Source organism: Thamnophis sirtalis, unplaced genomic scaffold, assembly GCF_051295495.1.
Source record: "Thamnophis sirtalis isolate CommonGarterSnake01/CBP01778 unplaced genomic scaffold, rThaSir2_p1.2 scaffold_3, whole genome shotgun sequence".
In the NCBI taxonomy this organism is placed as follows: Eukaryota; Metazoa; Chordata; class Lepidosauria; order Squamata; family Natricidae; genus Thamnophis; species Thamnophis sirtalis.
In genome coordinates this window covers 168,031,369-168,054,502 of record NW_028261383.1, presented here as the reverse complement: position 1 = coordinate 168,054,502, position 23,134 = coordinate 168,031,369, and the positions used below count along the sequence as shown (strand labels likewise).

Genomic DNA, 23,134 nt, shown 5'->3' with positions numbered 1-23,134 from the left:
CAGGGACAGAATTTTAATTATTTCAATAAGGCAGCTAATTCTATAATAACCAGACTTTTCCCAGACAAATCTTAATGGAAACCAGGGGAAATTTTATTTCTTAATTCCAATCAAATTGTTTAGCACCACTGTACCCATGAATTAATTCGGCTCCTTTTCTTGAGCAAATTACCTGGACAGATCAAGACTGTGGGGCACTCTGGCCAAGTCATTGACCAACCCTTTCTTGAGGAACAGGCGGATGATATTGTTCATGCCGTTGTGCTGTGTCTTGGCTGTGGCGCTGCTGTAGAAGCTGGAGGTGGATGGGCAGGATTCCATGATGGTGCTGATGATGCACATCACTGCCTGTAGCCTAAATTAAGACAGGATACCACGAATCAACAGGAAAGTAATGTTTCTGTGCTTGGACACCCAACCATGCCATGACCCACGTCTGTGGAATGGCATTTTTCTCCCTTTCCCATAGTAAACATCCTTGTTTTATTTTTTACACATTTTACTGGGAGTAGCATTCTCAATTCTGGCTACTGCCAAAAAGACATGCTCTTGGGTACCTCTGAATGGGAAGGCATCCTCCAAAAATATCATTACAGTCTTATAAGTACGGGGCCTATATTTTTATAATATAGTGAAGAAACATAGTTTATTTATATCTTTTACTTAGCCCAATCAAAGGCTAAAAAATGTCTGAACCTCTAGGTACGAGACTTACAGTGCTATGAGCTTTCTTCAGGTACTGATCCACCTGGAAGCACAAATATTTCCCATATTCCTCACCTGGCATGTTTTTCCGTGCTTTCTGCCATGGCCAATGCCCGGCCCAGGGCTGCCTTCACCTCATTCACCAAGGCCACCTGGGCATCAGTGCCACTACCCGCTGCTGCCAAACTGGCTAGAAACAGCCGAGCCAGGGCTGGTGTATCTTTGTCTTCGGCATTCTGGGTGTGGGGCAGGAGATGGTCCAGAACAAAAGCCAAAACACTACAGTCCTGAAAAGTTCCAGTAAGATATCAGTGGGGGGGAAAAAACCAGAATTGCCAACTTTTTCCCTTACCAACAATGCCACCCGATTTACAACTCTATGTAAATTTATGCTTTCCATTGTCCACTAGAGTAACTTAGGGTACCGACCCTCAACTTCTTTCCTTGCTTGTACCTAGCTTCCAAGCCCATGGTTATCTGGCACTGGTCAACCAGTGCATTTAGACTTTTCTTACCTCTTTTATAAGTTCAGACTGGCCCACGGTGTAACTGTAGTTTGCAATTAATGTAGCTATGCCCACATATGAGCGCACAAGCTCTGCCAGGAGCCGCAGAATAGTAGAGGTAGGCATAAGTGGCTTGCTCCCCTTAGCCTTTTGCTTGTTTTCCTCTGCAGCTTTATCACCATCTTTATCCTTCTTATTTTCTCTAGATTCTTCAGGCGTAGAAGCTATAGGTTAGAAAGGAAAGGATCCTTCAGCGGAAGAGCTGCTATCCCAAGAAATCTAATTTCAGAACATCTGAAATCAAATCATCTTGCCCTTACTTGGTGCTGTCCAGATATATTGTGATTATATATACTGATATAGAATACAGAAAATTCTAGTTCCAACACATTTGGAAGCAGTAGGTTACAGAACACCAGACTACACCCAATTAAGATAACAATTTGATCTCATGCTGGAAGAGGGGGGGGGGTAGAGAGCAGAAGCTGCGTTTTTACTGCCAAGATAAGAAATTTCCCCTACAACGGAATGACATTTAGAAGCTAATCAGTTTAGCCAAATAAACTTCCAAATGTCAGAGAACATACTGTCAGATGTATTAAACATTGCATTTAGTTTGGGATTGCATCATCAATAAAACTGGTGCTTACCATCACCTTGAGGAGTTCCAGATTGAGGAATCTCAGAGGCTGCACTATCAGCAGCAAAGACCTGAGCCTAGAGTGAAAGAAAAGGAAGATATAATGAATCATTTAAACTTCATTACATGGGATAAGAGTGTTATACATGACAAGCAGATACATTTTCATGCCACTTCTTAACCTAGAATTAACAGAACTACTTGGGCTGTTGGCTGCAGAGACAGATCCGAGAGACTCACATTGATGCCAAAGCCTGTCTGAGAATCGAAATCACTACTCTGTCGAGTCAAAGAGCGGTATTGCTGGTACACATCGTCTCCCAGGTCTTGTAGAATCTGGCTCACTTCCTGATTAGTAGTATTCACTTTGGGCTCAGATTTGTCTGCTGAAAATAGAGAAACAAAAGCAGGTCAGTCTATAGATGGTACTTCCAGTGGTAAGCATGCATATCTGGCCAAAACAGAATTACCTCTTCCATAAAGATAAAGTATTGATACCTTATATCAGGGGTGTTAAACTCACGCTGTTACGGCAGCCTCATGTGATGTATTGGGACTTTCCCCCCCCTTCGCTAAACTGGGTGTTGGCGGGGGCCAGCACGCGATACATCCACCCCATGAGCTTGACAGCCCTGCCTTAGATAATTATCTTACTGAATGACTTGCTGGAAAAAAATCCACCTAAGAGGCCCAACTCTTTCTAGGGGCAAGGGAATAGTTAATATTAGTGCTGGCTTCAACAATATGTATGGTACATTTGGAGGAAAAAGGCAGAACTATTTAGAATAGGGTTCCCACTCAAAAGGCATGAACGCTTCTCGGCAGTCAAATACTATGATGCCACCCATATAGAGTTCTCTTCTATTATCTCCCAGGGTATAATGTACCTTCATCAGGGGCATGGTAGGCAGCCAAAGCATTCAGCATGTCATAGATCACCTCCTTGATCGTATCAGGTATGACAGGTAGTGGTGACGGTTTAACTGGAGTAGTTTTCACTAGCTGGACAGCATTGGGGCCCTTAATCCGCAAGTTCTCGAACTCGTCGTCAGAGGCTTGGGGAGCAAAAGGAGAAAGAATAAAAAGAACTAGAGCCGCCAACACTACAAACAGGACCTGGAAAAAGAGGTTGGAAAGGGGAATAGAGTTCAGCATGCTTATATCTGCTTTGGGGGGGATTTTTACACATAAGGTCTACTATGGAAACCATTTCTCCTCCTTGCCCCTGATCCAGAGCATCCTCTTCTCAAACATGAACAGTCAAAGTCCAGGTTTTGGCATGCCTGCACACACAGTCGTCTGGTTACTGCAGGAGAACCAGCAAAGTTATGATGTACTTACCAGTTCCGGAGCCACGGGGAGCGGGCAGAGCAATACGAATGCAACCGTTGGCTACCTCAGTGAAGATCTCAGGATTTCGGCAAGCAGCTGGGCCCAGCACTCGCAAGATATAGTTGATCTCTCGGGAGCCCAAGCTGCCTGACACCACACCTGAAGTGGTGCTGCCTGCTCCACTAGTGGCTGCTGAGCGCACCACCTAGAATGACAGAAGGAAGAGGCAGGTAAGTGAAGGGATCTGAAAAAAACCAATACCATTAGGCCAGTCTGCTGGAATTACAGAGGCAAAGTTCAAAATAAAAGGCGGGAGAACTAAGAGAAATTAAGAGTTAAGATTCACAATCATTTTATATGAGTTCTGCACTGATATAGAAATACAGAGAGCATAAAAATTAGGGACACCTGACTTACAACTGGCAATGGGATGTTGCAAAAACAACAACAACCCCACTAATGAATTCTAAGGTTGAATCTGTTGAAAGACAGGTTTGAAATCACTCTATACTATCTGGTCAAGCTGCATCTGGAATTCTATATTATGCTGAGAATATAGATTTGTACTGTAGGTTGCCTTGGGTACTTGATAACCAGAGAATGAAATTTATAAATTAATATGCTGGTAGAAACAACGCTTAAGAACAAGCTGAATATCTCTTCCCTTCCTGCCATGCATATTCTGTATTAATTTATTCCCGTATTTCTTTCCAACATGATGATTTTATGAATACAGGTAGTCCTTGACTTACAAGTTTTTTTAGTGACTGTTCAAAGTTACAATGGCACTGAAAAACATGACTTATGATGATTTGTTGCAGTTATGACCTTGTCAGCATCCCCATGATTATGCGATCAAAATTCAGATGCTTGAAAACTGATTCATATTTATGACCGTTGTTGTGCCCCAAGATCATGTGATCACCTTTTGCGACCTTCTCACAAGCAAACTCAATGGGAATAACCATTGGCTTACCTGAAGGGTCGTTCTCTGTGTGCTGTGAGGAGTGTCCAAGCATGGGTTAAATTCTGTCACACTAACCAAGGACTGAAATTGAAATTCTTGGCCACGCCTCCTGGCTTCCTGTAGCTTCAGTTTTTCAATGAAGGCATGGTCCCGTCAGAACTCAGGTTCACATGGATGCAAATCCCCCGACAGATAAGGAAACAGTCTAGCCCGGAAGTTAGTACCCCAGGGTGGGGTTGGAGACTCCTCGCAGTGCACAGAGAATGACCCTTCAGGTAAGCCAATGGTCATTCTCCTGTGCACTGCTTGGAGTGTCCAAGCATAGGACATACCCAAGCTAAATGTCACTAGGGCAGGTCAAATTCGAACCCTGAACTCAATTGTCATTAAAAAGAATACTCTGCAAGATCCATCTTCCAAAGGCCGCATCCGCAGAGGCATATTTGTCCAATTTATAATGCCTGACAAACAAAAGAAGTGATGTCCAGGTCGCAGCCTTGCAGATATCCTCAACTGAAGCCTGGGTCACTCAGGCCGCCGTGATGGCTGCCCTTCTGGTCGAGTGCGCGGTCAATCTGGGCGGCGCCAGTCTGCCCTGGTGTTCATAAGCGAGTGAAATACAAGCTTTGAGCCAGCACCCCACGGTGGAAGAGGAAATCTTGCGCCCCACGGTCTCTGGCTGGAATGATACAGAGAGCGCCTCTGAATGACAGAAGGAAGCTGTCTGCTTGATGTATCTCTTCAGTGCCCTGCACACATCGAGGGTGTACCACCAGCGCTCCTGAGGATGACTGGGTCCGGGACAAAAGTCCGGCAGAACTATCTCCTGGGCTCTGTGGAAGAGCGAGTTAATTTTTGGCACAAATGAAGGATCCATTCGAAGGACCACCCTGTCGCTATGAATCAGACACAAGTCCTCCTTAACCGACAGGGCCGCTAACTCCGAAATTTTTCTAGCTGATGTAATGGCAATGAGGAAGGAAGTCTTAAGCGACAAATGTTGGATGGATGAAGTCCTCAGAGGTTCAAACGGAGGCTCAGAAAGGGCTCTTAGTACAACAGAAAACTCCCAGGTAGGGTAACGATGCACCACCTGAAGTCGTAGGTTTGAAGCTCCCTTCAGGAAGCTACGTATGCTCGGATGACAGTTGAGCTGTTGGTGAGAGCCCGTTGACAAGATGGTGGACAAAGCTGCGACTTGCCATCTTAAGAGTGTTTCGATCAAGAGCGAGCCCTTGATCGAAACCTTCTTGGAGAAAATCCAAAATGGGAGAGATGTCGTAAGAGGGTCCTGGTTATGGTGAGTGCACCAGCGGACAAAGGCGGCTCACGTGGTGCCGTAGATTCTGGTATTGGAAGGCCGCCTGGATGGTATGGATGACCTGGCTGGAGAACTTGGCCCGAGTCAGGAGGTCCCTCTCAAGTGCCAGACGGTCATCTGGAGCCACTGGGGCTCTGGATGGAGAATGACCCCCTGGCTGAGAGAGACCGACTCCTGCGGGATTCTCCAGGGCCAAGCAATGGAGAGGATGGCCAGGTCGGCGAACCAGGTCCTTCTCGGCCAATGAGGTGCCACTAGAAGAACCTCCGCCCACTCCGATGACCCGAGGAATCAGCGGCAACAGGGGGAATGCGTAGAGAAGACCCAGAAGCCAGGGGCTGTTGAGGGCGTCCACCCCCTTATCTTGAGGAGAGTGATATCTGATGAAGTAGCGAGGCAGTTGAGAATTCTCTGGTGTGGCGAAGAGGTCGACTAGGGGCTGGCCGAACCTCTGCAACAGTTGCTGGTAACGACCCCTGTCTCGAAATGGTTGTCTATCCTGTGCCCGGTCTGACCCCTGGGGGTAGGGACGCTGGAAGGAGGAGGAAGCGGCTTGCAAATCTGATACTTAAAAAGGATTGTTTGCGAAAGGAAGGGGACCTATGGTCAGGTTTGCGGGAGACCTAAGGCATCACCTTTTTCTTATCCTTATTCTCAATTAAAACTGGGTCTAAGGATTCCCCAAATAGCTTTGCCCCCTTAAAGGGAGCGGAAGCCAGCTTCCATTTGGATCTCATGTCCGCATTCCAATGGCAAAGCCATAAGAGCCAACGAGAGGTAACATTAGATGCCAAGGCGCTGGACGCGAATTTCGCCGCATTGAGGGATGCATCTGTGGTATGCTTGGCTGCGGCCACTATTTGGTTAACATCTTGGCACAGCCTGGCGTCCCCTGGAGACAGAGAAGCTGGCGAAGCCAGGCTTTGGACGCCCTGCTAAAAAAGGAAGCCGAGGTGGAAGCCCTGATAGCCCATGCCGCAGCCTGGTGGGTCTCGTGGCAGGCTCTCTCCGCTTGCTTATCCTCCGCCTTAAGGCCCTCCAACAGCTGAGGTGGGAGAACAGACATGGAGGTAAGAGCTGCTACAGGGGCGTCTCTCACAGGGAGCTTGAGAACACCCTCCAAGCTGGGGTCAACAAAAATATCCTAACTAACACTATTCACTGGAGAGTCACTGAATAGCTCCTGTTAGGCCGAAGACTGAGGTTAATCTGGGGAGTCTCTAGGAAGAACAGGGGGTGTGACCTCAGATTTCCTCAGTCTCCAGGCAATTGGGCCTTAACAATACCCACACAGTGACTCCTCCCACGCCCCACCTTGGAGACGCAGCTTGTCATTGCCCCCTGGGGTAGCTCAGGTACCCGACTGCACCCACTGGCGCTGCACTACATCCTTGAAAAGTTTAGGGGCCGGGACCAAGTCCTGGGCCTGAATGTTTTCATCAAATAGCCCCCCAGTGGGACCAGAGGGATCGGTGATCCCCTGGTCAGTTGGTGGGGAAACCTCCTGGTGAGTGATCACCTTATGCAAAATAGATTTGAACAATGAGGGTTTAAACAACCCGGCAAAGGCAGGTTTGTCTGGAACCAACCCTTCGTCTTCAGACAGGTCAGGTTCCGCCAGGTCCTCCTCCTCCAAGATAGAGCCATTGCTAGCCACTGAGGGAGGAGGCAAAGCACGCCCTCGTGCTCTGGACTTGCTTCTAGGCCCCTTGGCTGATCTATTGTCACGTTATTTCATCCCCTGGGCGATGCCCTGGGAGATTGCCATGGCAATTATCGCCCACATCTCAGCTGATAAGAATGGGCCCTGGTCTTCCACCGGGTTGGTCCCCACCCAGGTGGCAGTTGAAGAAGATGGGGTCCTATGGAGCACTGGAGAAAGGGAAGGGGAATCCCTGTCCTCCATAACATCGCAGCCAAAAAGATCTGCTCCCTCCCCAAGGTAAGGAGTATGGGACCTGGAGTCCCCAAAGGATCTATCTGGGGACAAGCCTTGAAGATCTCCCCCGCAGGAAGACAGAGGGGGTTCAGATGGATCAGGCCCCTGGCTCCCTGGGGACTCAGGTGGATCAGCTCGATGAACTTGAGCTACAGCCACAGTCTGCCTTTGGGCCCTGCTAGATTGATAATCCGGCGCCTTCTGGTGCCTGGAGGCCTCCCTATCCTGGCCTGCAGCCACCTGTCTGGTATAGGGGCGCTGCCTATTTCCCTTAAGGGTCTCCCTAGCAGCCCTGCCTTCAGGCTCTGGAGCTTCCATTATGGCCTCCTCTTCCATTGCTGCCCGATTTGGCAGCTGAAAAAACCCCCAAGGGTGAAAGGCAGTCCAAGATGGGAAGGGGAAGAGGATGGCAGCCCCACTCACCACCACACCAAAGGGCAAGCGCCCACCAGCCGATCACAACACTGCCTGAAGAGGGCTGGAACAAGTCTGGTGGGTCATAGGCAGGCACACAGCATGTGGAGGGTGGCAGCAGCCAAAACTCTGACCCGAGGCCTCCTCTCCGATACCTTCGGATGCTAAAAAGCCCAGGAATTAGTCAAACAAAATGGCTGCTGGAAGTGTGGAAAAATGGCCAACTGAGACCTTCCCAAAATGGCCCAGTAAACCATGAGGCCCGACTGAGACCTTCCCAAAATGGCTGCGCCCAGCAGAAAACCTACTGCATGGTCTGGAATCTTGCCGCTGGTCGCACTGAAGCGACGGGTTGCCGAAGCCTCGGACAAGCCCACCGGCAAGGCGCAGCCCCAGAGAAGGCAATAAGGCCACTGGGGGCTGAAGGCTAGCAGCACGAACCAGAGAGGTAAATACAATCTATCAATCAATTAAAACACTAGGACAGAAAGGAAGTAAAAGTAAAACACTCTAAGGAGCCAAATACGATAGGAAAAGAGGAAAAAAAACTCTCAAACTAAGGAGCTATGGTAAAATGTGTCCTGATGGGCTTTGGACTGAATTGAAAAACTGAAGCTACAGAAAGCCAGGAGGCATGGCCAAGGATTCAATCCAGTCCTTGGGCAATGTGACAGAATTTAACCCATGCTTGGCACTCCAAGCAGTGCACAGGAGAAAGCCAGATTCACTGAACAACTGGGTTACTTACTTGTCAACTGTGGTGATTCACTTAACGACTGTGGCAAGAAAGGTTGTAAAATGGGGCAAAAGTCACTTAACAAAAGTCTCACTTAACAACAAAAATTTTGGGTTCAATTGTGGTCACAAGTCAAGGTATTCGGGAACGAACATTCCCAGTGTTGAGCAGAGCTAGGCCTTGTTATCAATACAGGTAGTCCTTGACCAGTGATCACAATTGGACCAGAATTTCTGTCGTAAATTGCTGCAATTGTAAAGACAAGATATCATGTGATTCCTTGTGTCTTAAAAGACCCCAGTAAAGGCAGTAAAAAGGGTCTGAAAAGAAGGTACCCAAGGCAGCAAGGCACTTCTGCTTCAGCCTTGGGTGTAAACGGCAAAAGATTGATGCAGAGAACTGGGAGTTGGGCAAGCTGCACGGTTCTGGGACTGCTTGCTGCCTCCCAAGTCTGCTGCAGGGTGGCTAAAAAAGCAGAGATTCAAGGGAGGGCGGAGGAGAGGGAATAGGAGGGGCAGAATAGCAATAGCAGTTAGACTTATATACCGCTTCATAGGGATTTCAGCCCTCTCTAAGCGGTTTACAGAGTCAGCATATCGCCCCCACAGTCTGGATCCTCATTTCACCCACCTCGGAAGGATGGAAGGCTGAGTCAACCTTGAGCTGGTGAGATTAGAACCGCTGAACTGCAGATAACAGTCAGCTGAAGTGGCCTGCAGTACTGCACCCTAACCACTGCGCCACCTTGGCTCAGAAGTGCCCCTGTGGTGGGAAGCCAAGCACCTAAAGTTTGATTATGTGACAAGAGTTGTGCAATAGACATTACTTTGGGCATGGGTTGCAAGTCCAATTTTTCAACACTGTCATAATTTTGAATGGTCACTGAATGAATGGCTGTAAGTCGAGAACTACCCACATACAAATTATCCAGGAAAGCAATCTCAATTTATGACTCCGCTTCTTCCCTTGCGTAGGTAGCGCAAGGCCAACTGTACCTTTTCCATAGTGTGATGCAGTGTGCAGGGATCCTCTATGATGTGTCGGAAAAGCAGGGTGACAAGAGGGGTGAAGCCGTTGAAACCAGAGCTCTGTGTCAAGCCCAGGATCATGCGCGTGCTCTTGAGTTCAGCAAACATCATGGCATATTTGTGGTGGCGGGTGAGACGCAGACAGAGGCGCAGGGTGGCGTGCAGAGTGTCTGGCTCCACAGGCACACCCAACATGCTCACACAGGCCCGGATCAAGACTGTCACCATCTCCTCCGTCAGGCCTTGGATTAAGATCTCTGAGGGTTTCACCTCTTCTGGCGGTGCTTCTTTCTCCGGGGCTAGGCCATCAGCAGGCACGGGGCTATCTGATGGGGTTAGAAAAAGAGATGGATGTGAGTGAGAAAGTTCAATCTGTGGTTTGGGGTAAAAACCAGACCTAAGAATATGCATGTAGTACCGTTTGTCTTCTCCTCCTTAACCTTGCTTTCCATTTCTTTCCCTTCCTCCAACGTTCTCTCCAGCTCTTGTCCGTTGTTTTCTTTAACTGTCTTGCCAAGTCGGGGAACCCTGAGCAAGGTCAGCATTACTGGCCTCCTGTTTCCAGTTTCTTCATTCACCTTCGCAACCAGGGAACACACCAGAAGGTTAGAATCAACCCACCTGTTTATCCCAAACCAAACATCTGAACAAAGAGTGGGAAGTTTATACCTGCACCATTGTGGTGAACTGCACTGTGTAGCGCCGCCGGCCAGCAGTGAAACGAACGCTAGTCTCTCCCGCTTTCCAAGCTGTGTCAATAGTGCTATTATTACTTGCGCTATAGCTACACCATCGGCCCGAACGATCATCAAACCATCGCCAGTTGTTACCATTAGCCTGAAGGTACTGGAGGAAAAAAAATGGCTATTAGATGTACCCTACACTATAATTCCTAGGCATACCTGCTCAAAACAAGTCCTAGGAGATTACAACAGTGGTTGTATGCTTGAAAGAATAAGAGTAATCCTTCTATGAAGCAAGTCAAGTCTTCATACATGAGACAACTGATTTCATGCAAGTTTTAATTTAATAATTGGAGTGGCAATGGAATGCATATACTGTTAGGAACATGTTTCGAATCTGAAGTTGGATACTGCGTCTTTATCATGCATTGTATGCCAGGCAGCTTACTCCAGATTCCTACGTGAAGTATACCTCTAAAACTACACACTATTCAGCCTTCCCGCAGCAAAAAAAGCTAATTCTAACTTAATGATAAAGACTTTGGACTGAATGTGAGGTACAAAGAGAACATAAGGCAAGGCAGTGTTTCAGATTGAAAACATGATGGAAAACGGTGGATGATGTAAAACAAATGGAACCAACACAGAAAAAAAAACAACTCTGCCTTTATTTGCAAAACTAGGTACTGTTGTGATTACTGATCAAAATAAAATGTATCTAACATAAAACTAGGAAAAAATCCTTGTCGATATGTTAATTTTAAGAAAGCCAATTAGCTTCTTAAACCTCTAATGCAAGTACTACAAGAGATGCAGCCTGTATGTTTTAGTGCTATCACATACACACCTTTATATTTTCCCAAATGGCTACATTCATTTAGTACCAATGAAAAGTATGCAGTGTATGTTCAGAGGTACTCTGCCTTTTCACATCACTTCACACAACACAAATATGGAAGCTGTCATCAATATGATAAAGGTATCCTTTCAATTTTGCAACCCACATTCACACATCCCTCCATGTGGCAATCGTGTCTGTGCCTTATTCTGCATGGCTTTGGAAGTAGCATCCACCAACCTTTTTCTAAATACCTTCTTCAACCGCCTCTATAATCAAAAGTATGATGTAAATTTATTTTGTGTCCTTTAAATATTCTTCTCTATTAAAAATTGGGTTATACATTTCAGCAGTAGAAGAGATATAAAGAATTAAGCTATGTATGCACACCTGCCCATAAAGAGACTCCCAAGTTTTATTTTTCGACTCTACAATAGTGAAGAAGATATGAGGAGCAAGGAGTGGGGTGTAATTAGTCTTACTAATCTTAAAAAATCTTGAATTGGAAGGACAGGCTGCCAACTGAATAAATGTTACATATTAATACAATTTTTTTTTGGCACCTGGGGGAATTCACTGTGAATGCATGAATAACACTTGGCGAGTTGCAGAGTTGATACATAAAGAGAAATTTGGTTTTTAAAGATAGTGGATCTAGAATGATACCTATGCATTAAATTTTAGTGAAGAGGCTTAAAACTATATTTTGTCCGCTGAAATATTAGCACAGCCTTATCATAGCATTTACTCTGGGAAAACCACACAGTTCAACTTTGAGCTACTAATATTCTCTTCTAGCAGTACACTGGGGGAAATTAGCATAAATGTTTATGTAGTCTAAATGTTTTGAACCAGTTCAACAACCAGATTTTTTTTCCCCAACAAGAACTTGCACCTTCTCTCTGGATTCATACCTTGTTCATTTGGGCTCTTCTCTTGGAGGAGATAGCTGTTTTCTCATAGAAGTCAATTAACAGCAATACTGGGGTGATCCACCTATAGGAGAAATTTGATAAGGCCAGGAAAGGCAGCAAATTATTTTTTAATTTATATTCTGACTTTCTTTGCAAGTGCATTCAAAAACAATCTCATTAAGTAGATCTGATTCAGACAAAGACGCTGCAGCCCATTTAAGATTGTAACCCTGCTAAAATAACAATATTATCAAGGCTTTCTGGCCTTTCCAACTTTTAGCCCAGCTAGGTTGAAAAGCATGGAACTCCAAAGAGCTAACAACAGGCAGAACCTACACCAGTCCTGGTTAGTAAATGCATCGTATGTTTACTACATCATCACAAATACAATTATCAAACTGAAATCCATTTTCAAAGCACAAACAAAAAAGGCTGAAGCAAAAGCCTCAGTACAGCATAAATTTGGAAAGTTGAAACTAGGTTAGGGATTTCCAACTCCAGTCCATTACTTGTTACTTACTTTGGTGTCTGCACTTCCTTCTGTTCCTTGGCAGCTTGTAGGCAAGGTTGTACCACTTCCAACAGTTTTATCAAAACATTGAGAATGCCACTTGATTCCACAACACGAGCACATGGCAACTTCAACTCCTGTTGGCAGTTAAAAGGGAAAAGATCAGCACCCATGCAATTGAAAGGAAGTAGTCTAGATAAAGGGTTCATCACTGAATTTTAAAAAAAAGCTTTCAATTACAATATAGACAACAACAAAAAGGAATTCAAGATGTGTAGCCTAAAACTTAACATCCGCTTTACTGCACAGGCCTTTATTTCATATGCCGGAGGGAGGGGAGGGGGGGGGGAGAGATAAATTCATTGAATTAATCCAGATGTTTTGCTTCTCATCCAAGAAGTTTCTTCAGCTGAGAAGCTAAATGTCTTCAAAGAAAAAACAGAAAGTCCAGTTGTCTCTTGAAAAAGCACTTATGGGACAACCATGACATGGATGACTGAAAATCTCCATAGACGCTCATCTAATTAAATTGACATGGAATGCAGTCTACAGCTCTTTTTTCTCTCCCTTTGCATTTGTTAATTTCCCCCCGAAAATGTTCACTAAAGTACTAAATATAGTAACCTGAACACTTAAATAAGAAGTGGAACTTTCATACGACCAAGCAATTACTCTTCTATAGAGAATGCTGCCATCTACCTGAATTAAAAATGAATTGCTTACGTATGCTTTAAATGAGCAAGCGATGTCATTAGGTATTTTGGAAATCAACTACCATCCATCTTTTTCACCATGGCTAATGATAGGTCAATGATAGCTGCAGGCCAAAATACCTGGAGGATACAAGCTGCCTATCTCTGTTGTAATAAATAAAATTATAGATATAATCTTAAATAAATTAAAGGCATCCTGGTCCAAAATTGACCTTTTCTTTGCAAAGGAATTAACTTAATAGTTATTACAGAAGTTTAGAGTAAACTCCATATTCTATCCACAAGAAGCTGAATAGTTGGTATTGCAGGATTCTTCACTGTGACATTCAGTATTGAAAAAGATGGTGTTGGGTGAATAAAGCCACTAACAAATAAAAACATACCAAATTAAGTGGTCGCTCTAATCCCATCTATACTTTAAATTTTGGAATGAAAAGTAGACCAATGAAACAACAAGAAGACAATTACCCATGTGCCCACAGATGCACGCACACATATCTCAAGCTACTGTCTATAATGGAACATGTAAACTGTTAAATGATGTATTTTGCCCACCCTCCCACTTCCCACCCAATCTTTCCAAGAAAGAAGTGAAAAACAGTTACTGGATCCAAAGTGGAAAAATGTCTTGGCTCTTACATTACACTTGCTGTAATGCTGGCACCCCCTTAAAGTTCCTTTCCTGAGCTCAAACCATAGACATCAGTCTCACCTCAAATAGTAAAGTTAATAGCAGGATACGCGTGGCCAGATTGGAGGCCTGAGGTAGGGTAGCCATCTGGCTAATCCATTCAGAGACAGTCTTTGTATCACTTGTAGTGAGGGGCAGAGCTGCCTTGATGAGCACATCAGCAGCTTCCCACACCTGCCAAAAGAAAAAATAAGTTCTCAGTGGCATTAAGAAGCCAACCAGCAGGATCATACCTGGGTCCTTTATAATCTATGTTCTTGTTTTATTAATGAAATTACTTTTCAATTTATACAGTACTGCATGATTATTAGATATTTCACCTTGGATCTTCTAGTGTTTTTATTTCAGTCTGAGCATTATTTTAAATGTTTCTCAAAATAGAAGTAGGTAATTTTTTTTGCTATTTGTGAAAGATAAGTATTGTGTTTATAACCATTGCATTTAACAAACATGCACTTTGGTTTGCCATCAACTACATACATGTGAAACGTTTGTGCTACTTATCATTGAATTAACTTTTCCTGAATATAAATCTTTACACCCTTATTGCTCCAAAAATCATATAAAAGTGGTGGATGTTTGTTTAGCTTAACAACTATGAATCTTTAGGCCTTGAAAAAAATGCTTAACCAATAAATAAGTAAAATATATAAACATACAGAGACAACACCCCACCAAATCTTCCACAAACATGGACATGTGAAAACACGGGCAATAAAAATGTAAATAAAGAAGGCACCTGGATCACTTGCCATGTAAGATCTTAAACATAAACTGCAACTCAATTCAACATTTATAGCTTATTGTATTTCTTTGATCTAGTATGCAGAGAAACTAAAACAGTCTGATCCAGATTCTCAAGACGTTATGAGATACAATCCTCATTAGGCCCAAAGTATGGGTATGGTTTTGGCTAAAGATGTAACCAACTAGAATCAAAAGCTCCTGCAAAGGTATCTTTTTTTCCACCTAAAGCATCTTAAGAAAACACCGAGGCGATGCTTTCTAAGCATAAAAAGTTAATCTACCTGATTCACAACTTGTTTGAGGATCATATCTCTATAATCAGCGCCGTTACGTTTGATGGCAGTCATAATGAGGTCACAGACACGGTACACTGTATCTGGGAGCTCATCCAGCAGGTGAAAGCAGCCAGGTAGCATAGTGTCAGTGAAGTTGTGCAACTCTTCTTGCTCAAGAGGTTCTGCATCCTGGAACTTCTCCAGACACTTGGCTTCTTCTTCCTCCTGTTTCTCTCGAGCCTTACGTTCTTCTTCTTCTTTCCGACAAGCAGCTTCCTAGAAAGAAAGAAAAAGCTATTTTATACTTACTTTATCTGCTTATATAACACTGGTTTTAAAAAAAGGATTTTTTTTTTTTGGCATTTTACAGCATAAAAACTGCCTTGCCTTCTTTATCTCCCATACATGGCAGATCATTAAAAGATGTTGGTGGAAAGCCTTTCAGTAGGGAAAATGGCAGTGTAGATGCCTCCAACACTCTCAGAAACATTGTCATAGCTTGATTTTTCTTCTAAACGTGAACAATGTTTTTTTTTTCAATCCAGCACTCTGAATCACAATATAAAGGGCAATTTATTTATGTTTTTTACCTCTGGGGATTCAGCCCTTTGGTCCATGGGGATGTCTTGTCCCAGGGACATAGCAATGGCCCTCATCATCTGATCTTCTTCAGACATGCTGAGATCCTGCCAGACAACCCACAAACAGATCTGGAATATTAGTGATTGGTTACTGGAATCCAACTTAATCTGCAGCCTAAAGGAAACTAGACAGTTGTATTAACTGAATTTGTAACTAAATTTGTAGTTACAAATTCATGTATTAACTAAAATTATAACATTCAAGTGGGAATAGAGCTCTCTTTTCTATACACTCATCAAAAAAGATTTTCTAAGCTACAAGCATCAAAATTATAGTAATTAATTAAGTGATGATTGCATATTTCATCTTTTAGGATTGGGGAGTGAAAGTGTCCAATATTTCATCAATATCTAGAATGGGACTACAGCAACTCATGCCACTACCCTGATGTCTACACAATCAATTCAGACTCTGGGAAATAGCAATCTGGATTAACTGTTGTGATAAAAATGAAAAAAAAAAATACAAAGCAAAACAAGATACATCAAAAGGAGAAAATATGATCTGTCCCACCCTTTTTGGCTCTGCTTGCGTGTGGCTTAAGGCCCATTCAGCACTAACATGTGGACCCCCCAATTCCAAAGCAATGCAGTTTTCAAAAGAATAAAGGTTGGGAATGAATAATCTAGAATAAAGGAAGCCAAGAAATTTCTAAAAGTCAAATAATCTTAAACTGCTAGATTGCCTCACCCTTACAACCCCACCCATAAGGGGTGGAGGATGTGTCAGAAGATACTCTGTGGCTTGTTCCATGGTACTGGTGTTCAACAGAGCTTCCATAGCATGCTCTCGTGTAAAGCCCATGTCCATCAGCTGAAAATAGGCAGAGGCAGAAAACTTCATAAAGGGATTGGATATGCAAGCAGAAGACAACCAGAAGACTCAGTTTAAAAGCCAACTACATCCCCCAAAGAAAAGGGCTTCAACCAAGAATGCAACTTTTTTGCAAAGCACTAGAATAATAATGGAATGATTTCTACCTGCTGAAGCTGCTGCTGGTTCACTTGTGGCTCCCTTCGGGCACCACCTTCTTCTTGCCCTGCCTCTTCCTCACTACGGGCTCCCTCTTTCTCCTTGCCAAGACGCTCACGGATAACTGGTTCTCCACGCAGGATGTGACACAGGATAGCCAACATGGACTCTGCCATGCGTCCTCCGTATACTTTCAGGGGCTTACGGTTCCATAGGTTTTTGATGCAAGTGAAGGCTGCCTGCACAACAGAGGAGACAAGCTAGCAAAGGTAGCTCTACCATGGGGCCTCCTCCTTGGAAAGTCAGAAATGATTGAATTTTGCAGTTTCTAGACACAAAATCACTTATAAAGAGGGAGAGGTTAGAATGCATCACATAGTGCATTCTACACTATAAGAAAAGAATAAGATACAATCATACAAGGGGTACGTATGAACATTAAATGCTAATAAGTTAGGATTTCAGTAACTTTTCAAACAGCAAAACAAGACAGACCAGCTGTCATATGCCACAAGATAACAGATTATTTAGACTGATCACAAAGAGCTTTTCCTTTAATAAAAATCACATTCCTGCAGCAGCTGGAGTGACAGCATATATAGTTCTACATATTTCACTTCCATATAACCTTTGTTTTATCTGAAAAAGAAAAAAAAAGGAGAAAGAAACTGCAACTACTCACCTTCTGTGTTACCACAAGAAAACGCAAAGCACTGAATTGCAGGTAGTTCTGCCCACCTGGTAGCTTCACAGGCAAGGAATGGGGAGATTCCAGCACCGTGGTAGGATTCACCATTTTCTCCACCAACATGAGCCAGGCATCCAGGAACTCGCCTGTGCCATCAGGCAAATCTGGGTGTTCCAATCCTTCAGCAACTGGAACTTTGCCTCCCATAGAAAGGGCCCAGTTGAAAGTCCTGGGTAGGGGTGAGACGTGAAGTGATTATAGCCATTAAGCATTCAGTTCTTAATTTTTCCCCTACATAATCCCACTAAGGTTACATCTGACCTGAATGAATCTTTTCTAGATCATAATTATTACTGATCATCATAAATAATTGCTGATAAATGTCTTTTGTTGCCACATTCAGGAGCCCAGAATGGAGTAGGCTTTAATTCCCTATAATGTTGTGTGGTTGAAATGTAAGGATTTGGGCCAAGGCAGTAACTATACAAAGTGAATTTAAAGATAAAATTTTATTTTAACCATCACATCATACATTTTTCTAAAGTATTCCACCTCTTTCAAGAGATTTCCCCTTTCTAGTTCATGTATCAACTCTGTGGATCTTATCTAGGACAAGAATTGTTGCAATAGGTTTCCATTAATAGATGGCCAGTTCCTGTTTACTCTTGTTCCACAAAGAAATGAGAATGTCTTTCTGGAAAAAGCAATCGATGCAGTTAATTCTGTGGCTGCTCCAGAGCTAAAGGATCCATTATTCTCAATTATTCCCACATTCCATCATGCACTTGTCATTCTAAGCCAGCAATTACTGCCCTGTCAGATTCATTAGCTCCTCTGATGTCCACAAAACCACTGGATGGCGAGTGTTGGACCGTAGGATGCCTTTCTAAAGCTAAGAATCAGCTCAACCTGAATAAAAGGACAATCCACACAATGCCAACTGTCAACACAATGCCAAGCATTCTTTCTTCTTCTCAAATTGTATACTCAACTCATGACAATCAGACCTTCTGCCTATGCTAGGCTCTCCAATACCTGTTCTGACTGAGTTACTACAGATTTGGGAACTATTTCAAAGTCAAGAAATATATAACAAAACTCTCTTGGATCAGAGCATTTAGGATAGATCTTGTTTATGTTCTCCATCTCAATGTTAATGCTCTTCAAGCTTGTTTTAGTACTTGTGGTCTAGTCGTGTTGTCATACTAAACCATATTTCTGTGGATTGCATTATGGAAGTAGACATTGTGTTAAAATATTCATGACTGGGAGAGACATGGGAACAAGGTCAGCCAATGTATAGGCATAGCAACTAAGTCAGCCAATGGGAGCTTAAACAGATTTGAATCTGTGCAGAGAATTGAAACAGAAACTTACGCAGTCTGCTGCTCTGAGAAGTAAACTAGCAGTGTGTCTCGACTTGTCTGCTGAAATGAAACTAACTGCTTGTGTTTGCCTGTAACTCTCCTGCCTTGTGTTTACTTGGAAGAACCACCTCTTGGTATTGTACATTTATTCATCTATTCTTATGTATATAAAGAAGTTAATAAATCTTGCTGCATCAGTTATGTTTGTGTGCTTCTGGATTTAAATTTATGCAACAAACTCTGATACATTGTTGATACCATTCTTCCACTTCAGCTAGAAGAGTATATGTTCTTGCTATTTTCATCAATTTCTTCATCTTACAATTATTCTGTAGATCTCACTGATGATGAAAAAGTCAAAGATCTACTCAAATATCCAAATCCTCATTGTTTGGAAGATCAACTGGATAGTGGATTCTCAGAAGAAACAATTGGGATTTTAGCTGTGTCTTAAAAGTCTTCCATTCTCAAGCCAAGAGGGAAAAAAATCTCTTAAGTTTAATACAGTTTTTAGACTTTCTGCTTTCCTAATTGGTGTTTTTTTCAGTTGACCTTTAAAGTTCAATTAAAAGGTAACTTCAGCCTTTCATAGTTTGATGAAATGTTGTGTTTCTTCACCCAGTGGTTAAACATTTTCTTAATTATTTTTCAATATTTAGTTGTCCAATCTCATACCACCCTTTCATGCAATTAATCTCTGGGCGCAGTTAGCTTCCAAACAATTCAAGCTGATGGCAATGCATCATTTGCAATAATGAACTCTTCTGCAATTGTTGCCATGGTCTATGTTAAGTTGTTCCAGAGAACTCTGATGGCCACACTGTGATGAGTTTTATCTGGTCTTTTAGACAAACTCATTCTGCACAAAGATCTTTCTTTCCTCTCTAAATTCTTTCCTTGTCTTACGAAGAGATACTTTTTCCAATATTCTTTCCAAACATGGAATCTGATTAGCATAAATATTGCATTCATTTGATATTTGACAGCTGTTTTCTTTTATTTGGATGGTATTTTTTGACCCAGAAAAACTATATCTACTACCATAATCCTTTCAAAGGATTATGGTTGACTCAATGCTTGCCTCCATCAAACTTCGTTATCAATTGGCTCATAAGCCGTACTTGTTCCACTTGAGAAACTCGACAAGGACAGTGGAACTTTCAGCAGCTTTTCTGAGAGGCATATTCTTATCTAAAATCTACCAAGATGCCATAGATTGTTACCTTTTAAATTGATTAAACAAAAATGTACTGGACTCATTCTAGATGCAACAACTTTGCTCTGCATTCTATTTATTGCCTGTTTCATTCCAGGTGCAGTAACGAATCACCCATGTTTGAATTTCAAAGATCATGATTAGCTAATGAAATATTTCAAGAGTCCAAATAAACCAGCATGCAACTTACTCAAAAAGAGCATTATGGCCTCCAGAGCATAAGAATTTTTGCAGCATCAGGTGGTAGGGATATTTCCTCTCATCAAACAGCATTGGTGAGGTGAAACCGACAGAACAGATGAAAAAAGTCAAACTAAAAGCAAAAACAATTCTGTTAATCAAGTAAACTCAAAACAGGGATGCTGATTTCTCAAATCTTTGCAAAACGTAGCAAAGTATTAATGTATATGAAGTCTAGGATAAGCTTTCCCCTTCCCGCAAACACTGTGGGATGAGCCTGAATTTGTGGTCAGCGGGTCTTACCGGAAGCGAGGTGTGGGTGTATATGGTGGGGGTTGCCAGGAAAGCCCCTTGGTGAGTAGTTTGGTGAGTGCTGAAGCTGTTGAGCGAGCAGCAGGAGTGGGAGCAGTAGTGGTGCTAGCAGCGTGATGGCTCCTACGTTGTCTTACCGGGGAACCAACACACAATTTGACCAGCAACCCAAATAATTCGGCCAAAGCACGTCCTAACCTAGAAGATGCTGAGAGTGAGAGAGAGAATAAATTCAATTTCATGTTATTAAAAATGAAGGGGAAAAGTGATATGCTCCAAAGCAGAGTTTGAAGTTTAATAACATTTGTATGCCGCCCAATCCTGTGGGACTCCGGGCGGCTAACAATACAATAAATCAAAAAAGAAGAAGAAAGGGAAGATAGATTTAAAAACACATCATGCACTCCATTTTGAGTGGGGCTGGACCATATTTTGGGGTCAACAGCCCCAGGCCTGCCGGAACAGCCAGGTTTTAGTGGCTTTACGGAAGGCCGGGAGAGTGGGAAGGGTCCGGATCTCTGCAGGAAGATCATTCCACAGGGCTGGGGCAGCTACAGAGAAAGACCTCCCCCGGGTAGTCGCCAACCGGCATTGTCCAGTCGACGGTACCCGAAGGAGGCCCAATCTGTGTGATCTTAGTCTCAAGACTCTTTTATTTATTAAGATTAAGAATTTGGCTTCACAAAAGGCTCACAGGTGTTCTTAGAAAATTAAAATGGTGCATGACTGTAGTTCAACACTTGGAAACACTGTACACTGACCTGCTTTGAAGAAAACAGGAAAGGCACGTTCTAGAAGACTAGAGAGCACAGTAAGCAGCAACTCATTTTATTTTTGTATAAATTGTGCTTTGATTGGCTAGGATCATTGTAACAGCCATGTTGTTCATACAGAAGCCTCCCAGTCAGGACAACCAGTAAAAGAACAAACAATATGTTCCCAATATTCAAAACGTGCTCATTGCTCCAGGAAAGTTGTCTACTTCTGTCATAAAAATTATTCCAGCAATTTGATATAGCTAAACTAGCAAAGGATCACATTCTAAGCCTTTTCCTTTAAAAAACTGGAAAGGGAAGGGAAGTCACAACACAGAATTATTCTCTAATCATAGGTATTCCATTCCATTCAAAAGCTTCTCTCTTTTTCTGAATCAGTTCCAATAGAGTTTCTCTCCCCCACTCTCACCTGATAGAAGGGGCTTGATCTGCTTGATTCGAGCTGCCATGGCTGGGGTTATTTTTGACTTCCCCTTTGGATCAGAAGAACTAGGCTCATCAGTTTCCATTGGTGCCAGGGTGTCACCATCTAGGCCAATTCCTTCTAGCAGGCCTTGGGCAGAAGCCTCCATGGTTCCAGCTCCCACTGTTTCTGGTTCACCATCTGCAAAAAGCAATGCTGATAAATTATCCTTTCAAAGATCCTTCTGCCAGCCCATTTCCCACAATTTCACTTAGGAGGACCTAAACTGTTTGTTAATTCAGATACCAATAGAACCTAATGGAATCACCAGTACAAGCATGGAACATCTTTAGAAGCTGCAAAACGGTAACCCCATACAATGAAAATAGGCCAAGTGTGGTGTTTGAGAGAGCAGAAAAGCAAAACTGTATGCACCACCAAGAGAGCAAGGCGGGAGCATTCACTTCAAATGAACTGTCAAACTCTCCCAGAACACCTCATTAAATGATAGTTTCCCATCAACAGATAGTTTCCCATTGAAAAAAAAATGTTATGTGCAAATGTAGCCTCTTAACAAAAGAGTCAATCTTGTCTGATAAGAAATTGATTTATTAGTGTTGAAGTTGCTTTAATAAAGCATAAAATATAACAATAACTTCACTGCTATATGGGAGGAGCCTAAGAAGATAGTTAACAAAGCTGGCTGATGTACCTTGCCATCAGGGGCATGCAGCGCAAAATGCTTCTTCTGCCGAATAGCCTCCCCCCAATACAGTTTTTATGGGATAGGAAATCTGAATTTTGTATCAGACCTTAACTCAACAGATCTCAAACAGGTAAGAGCATCTACCTCCCAACCATACCTGCTTTTTTGGCTCCCTGGGTAGCACTCGGTACAGTTTTCTCTTCCTTTGGCACCAATTTCTGCATGTCAGCCTGGCCAAATTCACAACCTGAAGGTAAACTGCAAGCATAGAAAGGTCAGATACTGCTACAAGTAGCATGCATCTAGCAGATGCCCTGGTTCTTTCACAACAGGAAAATATATATATATATAGCAAGCAACTTGGAGCAATGGAATGAAGCACAAGAGTGCCACAGGGACCAAGGATCCTAGGCAATATCCCAGTTAGTACCCAACTACTGAGGGCTCAAAAGCTACTTTAGGCCATTTCCATTTCTATTTGGCCTCTTGTCATTTCCTTCCACACGATGAATAATTAAGCCTCAAATAACTTTGGACTAAATACTAAAAGTCTAGCTAAAGAAGCAGAAATGAAACTGTTAAGTGTTCTTAGAGGTGCTAAAAGGAACCATGAAATGGCTGTAGCTCAATTTAGCTATGGGTGAATTCTTCCTTGACCAACTGGCTCCAAGAAGGTGCGATGGATATGGGAGAGAAAGGGAAGATGAGCAAAGGGCTTCCACTTTGCCACATTCTGCAACACACCCTTGCGTGCACGCGACCCCAATTACTGAGAGTTTTTACTAAGGGAACTGCTGACACACTTGAATTGGTTCACTAAACTTATGGGCTTTGCTCTAGTGGTCTTGTGACCAAAATGTCCACTTATAAATAAGCACAGTTTCTCTATCCATCTCCAGTCCAGCAAATGTA

The 23,134-nt window shown here is 43.0% G+C and overlaps 1 protein-coding gene across 14 annotated transcripts in view; it reads right to left on the bottom strand.

Annotated features, from left to right (window-relative positions):
- HUWE1 (HECT, UBA and WWE domain containing E3 ubiquitin protein ligase 1) overlaps positions 1-23,134 on the bottom strand; it is a 109,465-nt gene that overhangs the window by 27,190 nt on the left and 59,141 nt on the right. For 8 of the 14 annotated variants that reach the window (XM_087710819.1, XM_087710818.1, XM_087710817.1 and 5 more), the window contains 22 exons: positions 22,380-22,480; positions 21,523-21,717; positions 20,329-20,545; positions 20,036-20,158; positions 17,257-17,491; positions 16,583-16,813; positions 16,293-16,415; positions 15,551-15,646; positions 14,967-15,236; positions 13,960-14,112; positions 12,544-12,671; positions 12,024-12,105; positions 10,258-10,434; positions 10,007-10,166; positions 9,556-9,914; positions 3,195-3,388; positions 2,739-2,917; positions 2,092-2,237; positions 1,862-1,928; positions 1,221-1,435; positions 781-992; positions 173-355 (listed from right to left, as the gene is read on the bottom strand). In XM_087710819.1, coding sequence (XP_087566945.1) covers positions 173-355; positions 781-992; positions 1,221-1,435; positions 1,862-1,928; positions 2,092-2,237; positions 2,739-2,917; positions 3,195-3,388; positions 9,556-9,914; positions 10,007-10,166; positions 10,258-10,434; positions 12,024-12,105; positions 12,544-12,671; positions 13,960-14,112; positions 14,967-15,236; positions 15,551-15,646; positions 16,293-16,415; positions 16,583-16,813; positions 17,257-17,491; positions 20,036-20,158; positions 20,329-20,545; positions 21,523-21,717; positions 22,380-22,480 — 3,846 coding nt within the window. Of the gene's footprint in view, positions 1-172; positions 356-780; positions 993-1,220; positions 1,436-1,861; positions 1,929-2,091; positions 2,238-2,738; positions 2,918-3,192; positions 3,389-9,555; positions 9,915-10,006; positions 10,167-10,257; positions 10,435-12,023; positions 12,106-12,543; positions 12,672-13,959; positions 14,113-14,966; positions 15,237-15,550; positions 15,647-16,292; positions 16,416-16,582; positions 16,814-17,256; positions 17,492-20,035; positions 20,159-20,328; positions 20,546-21,522; positions 21,718-22,379; positions 22,481-23,134 lie in introns of all 14 variants that reach the window. The other 6 variants (XM_087710821.1, XM_087710822.1, XM_087710824.1 and 3 more) reach the window with 2 other exon arrangements.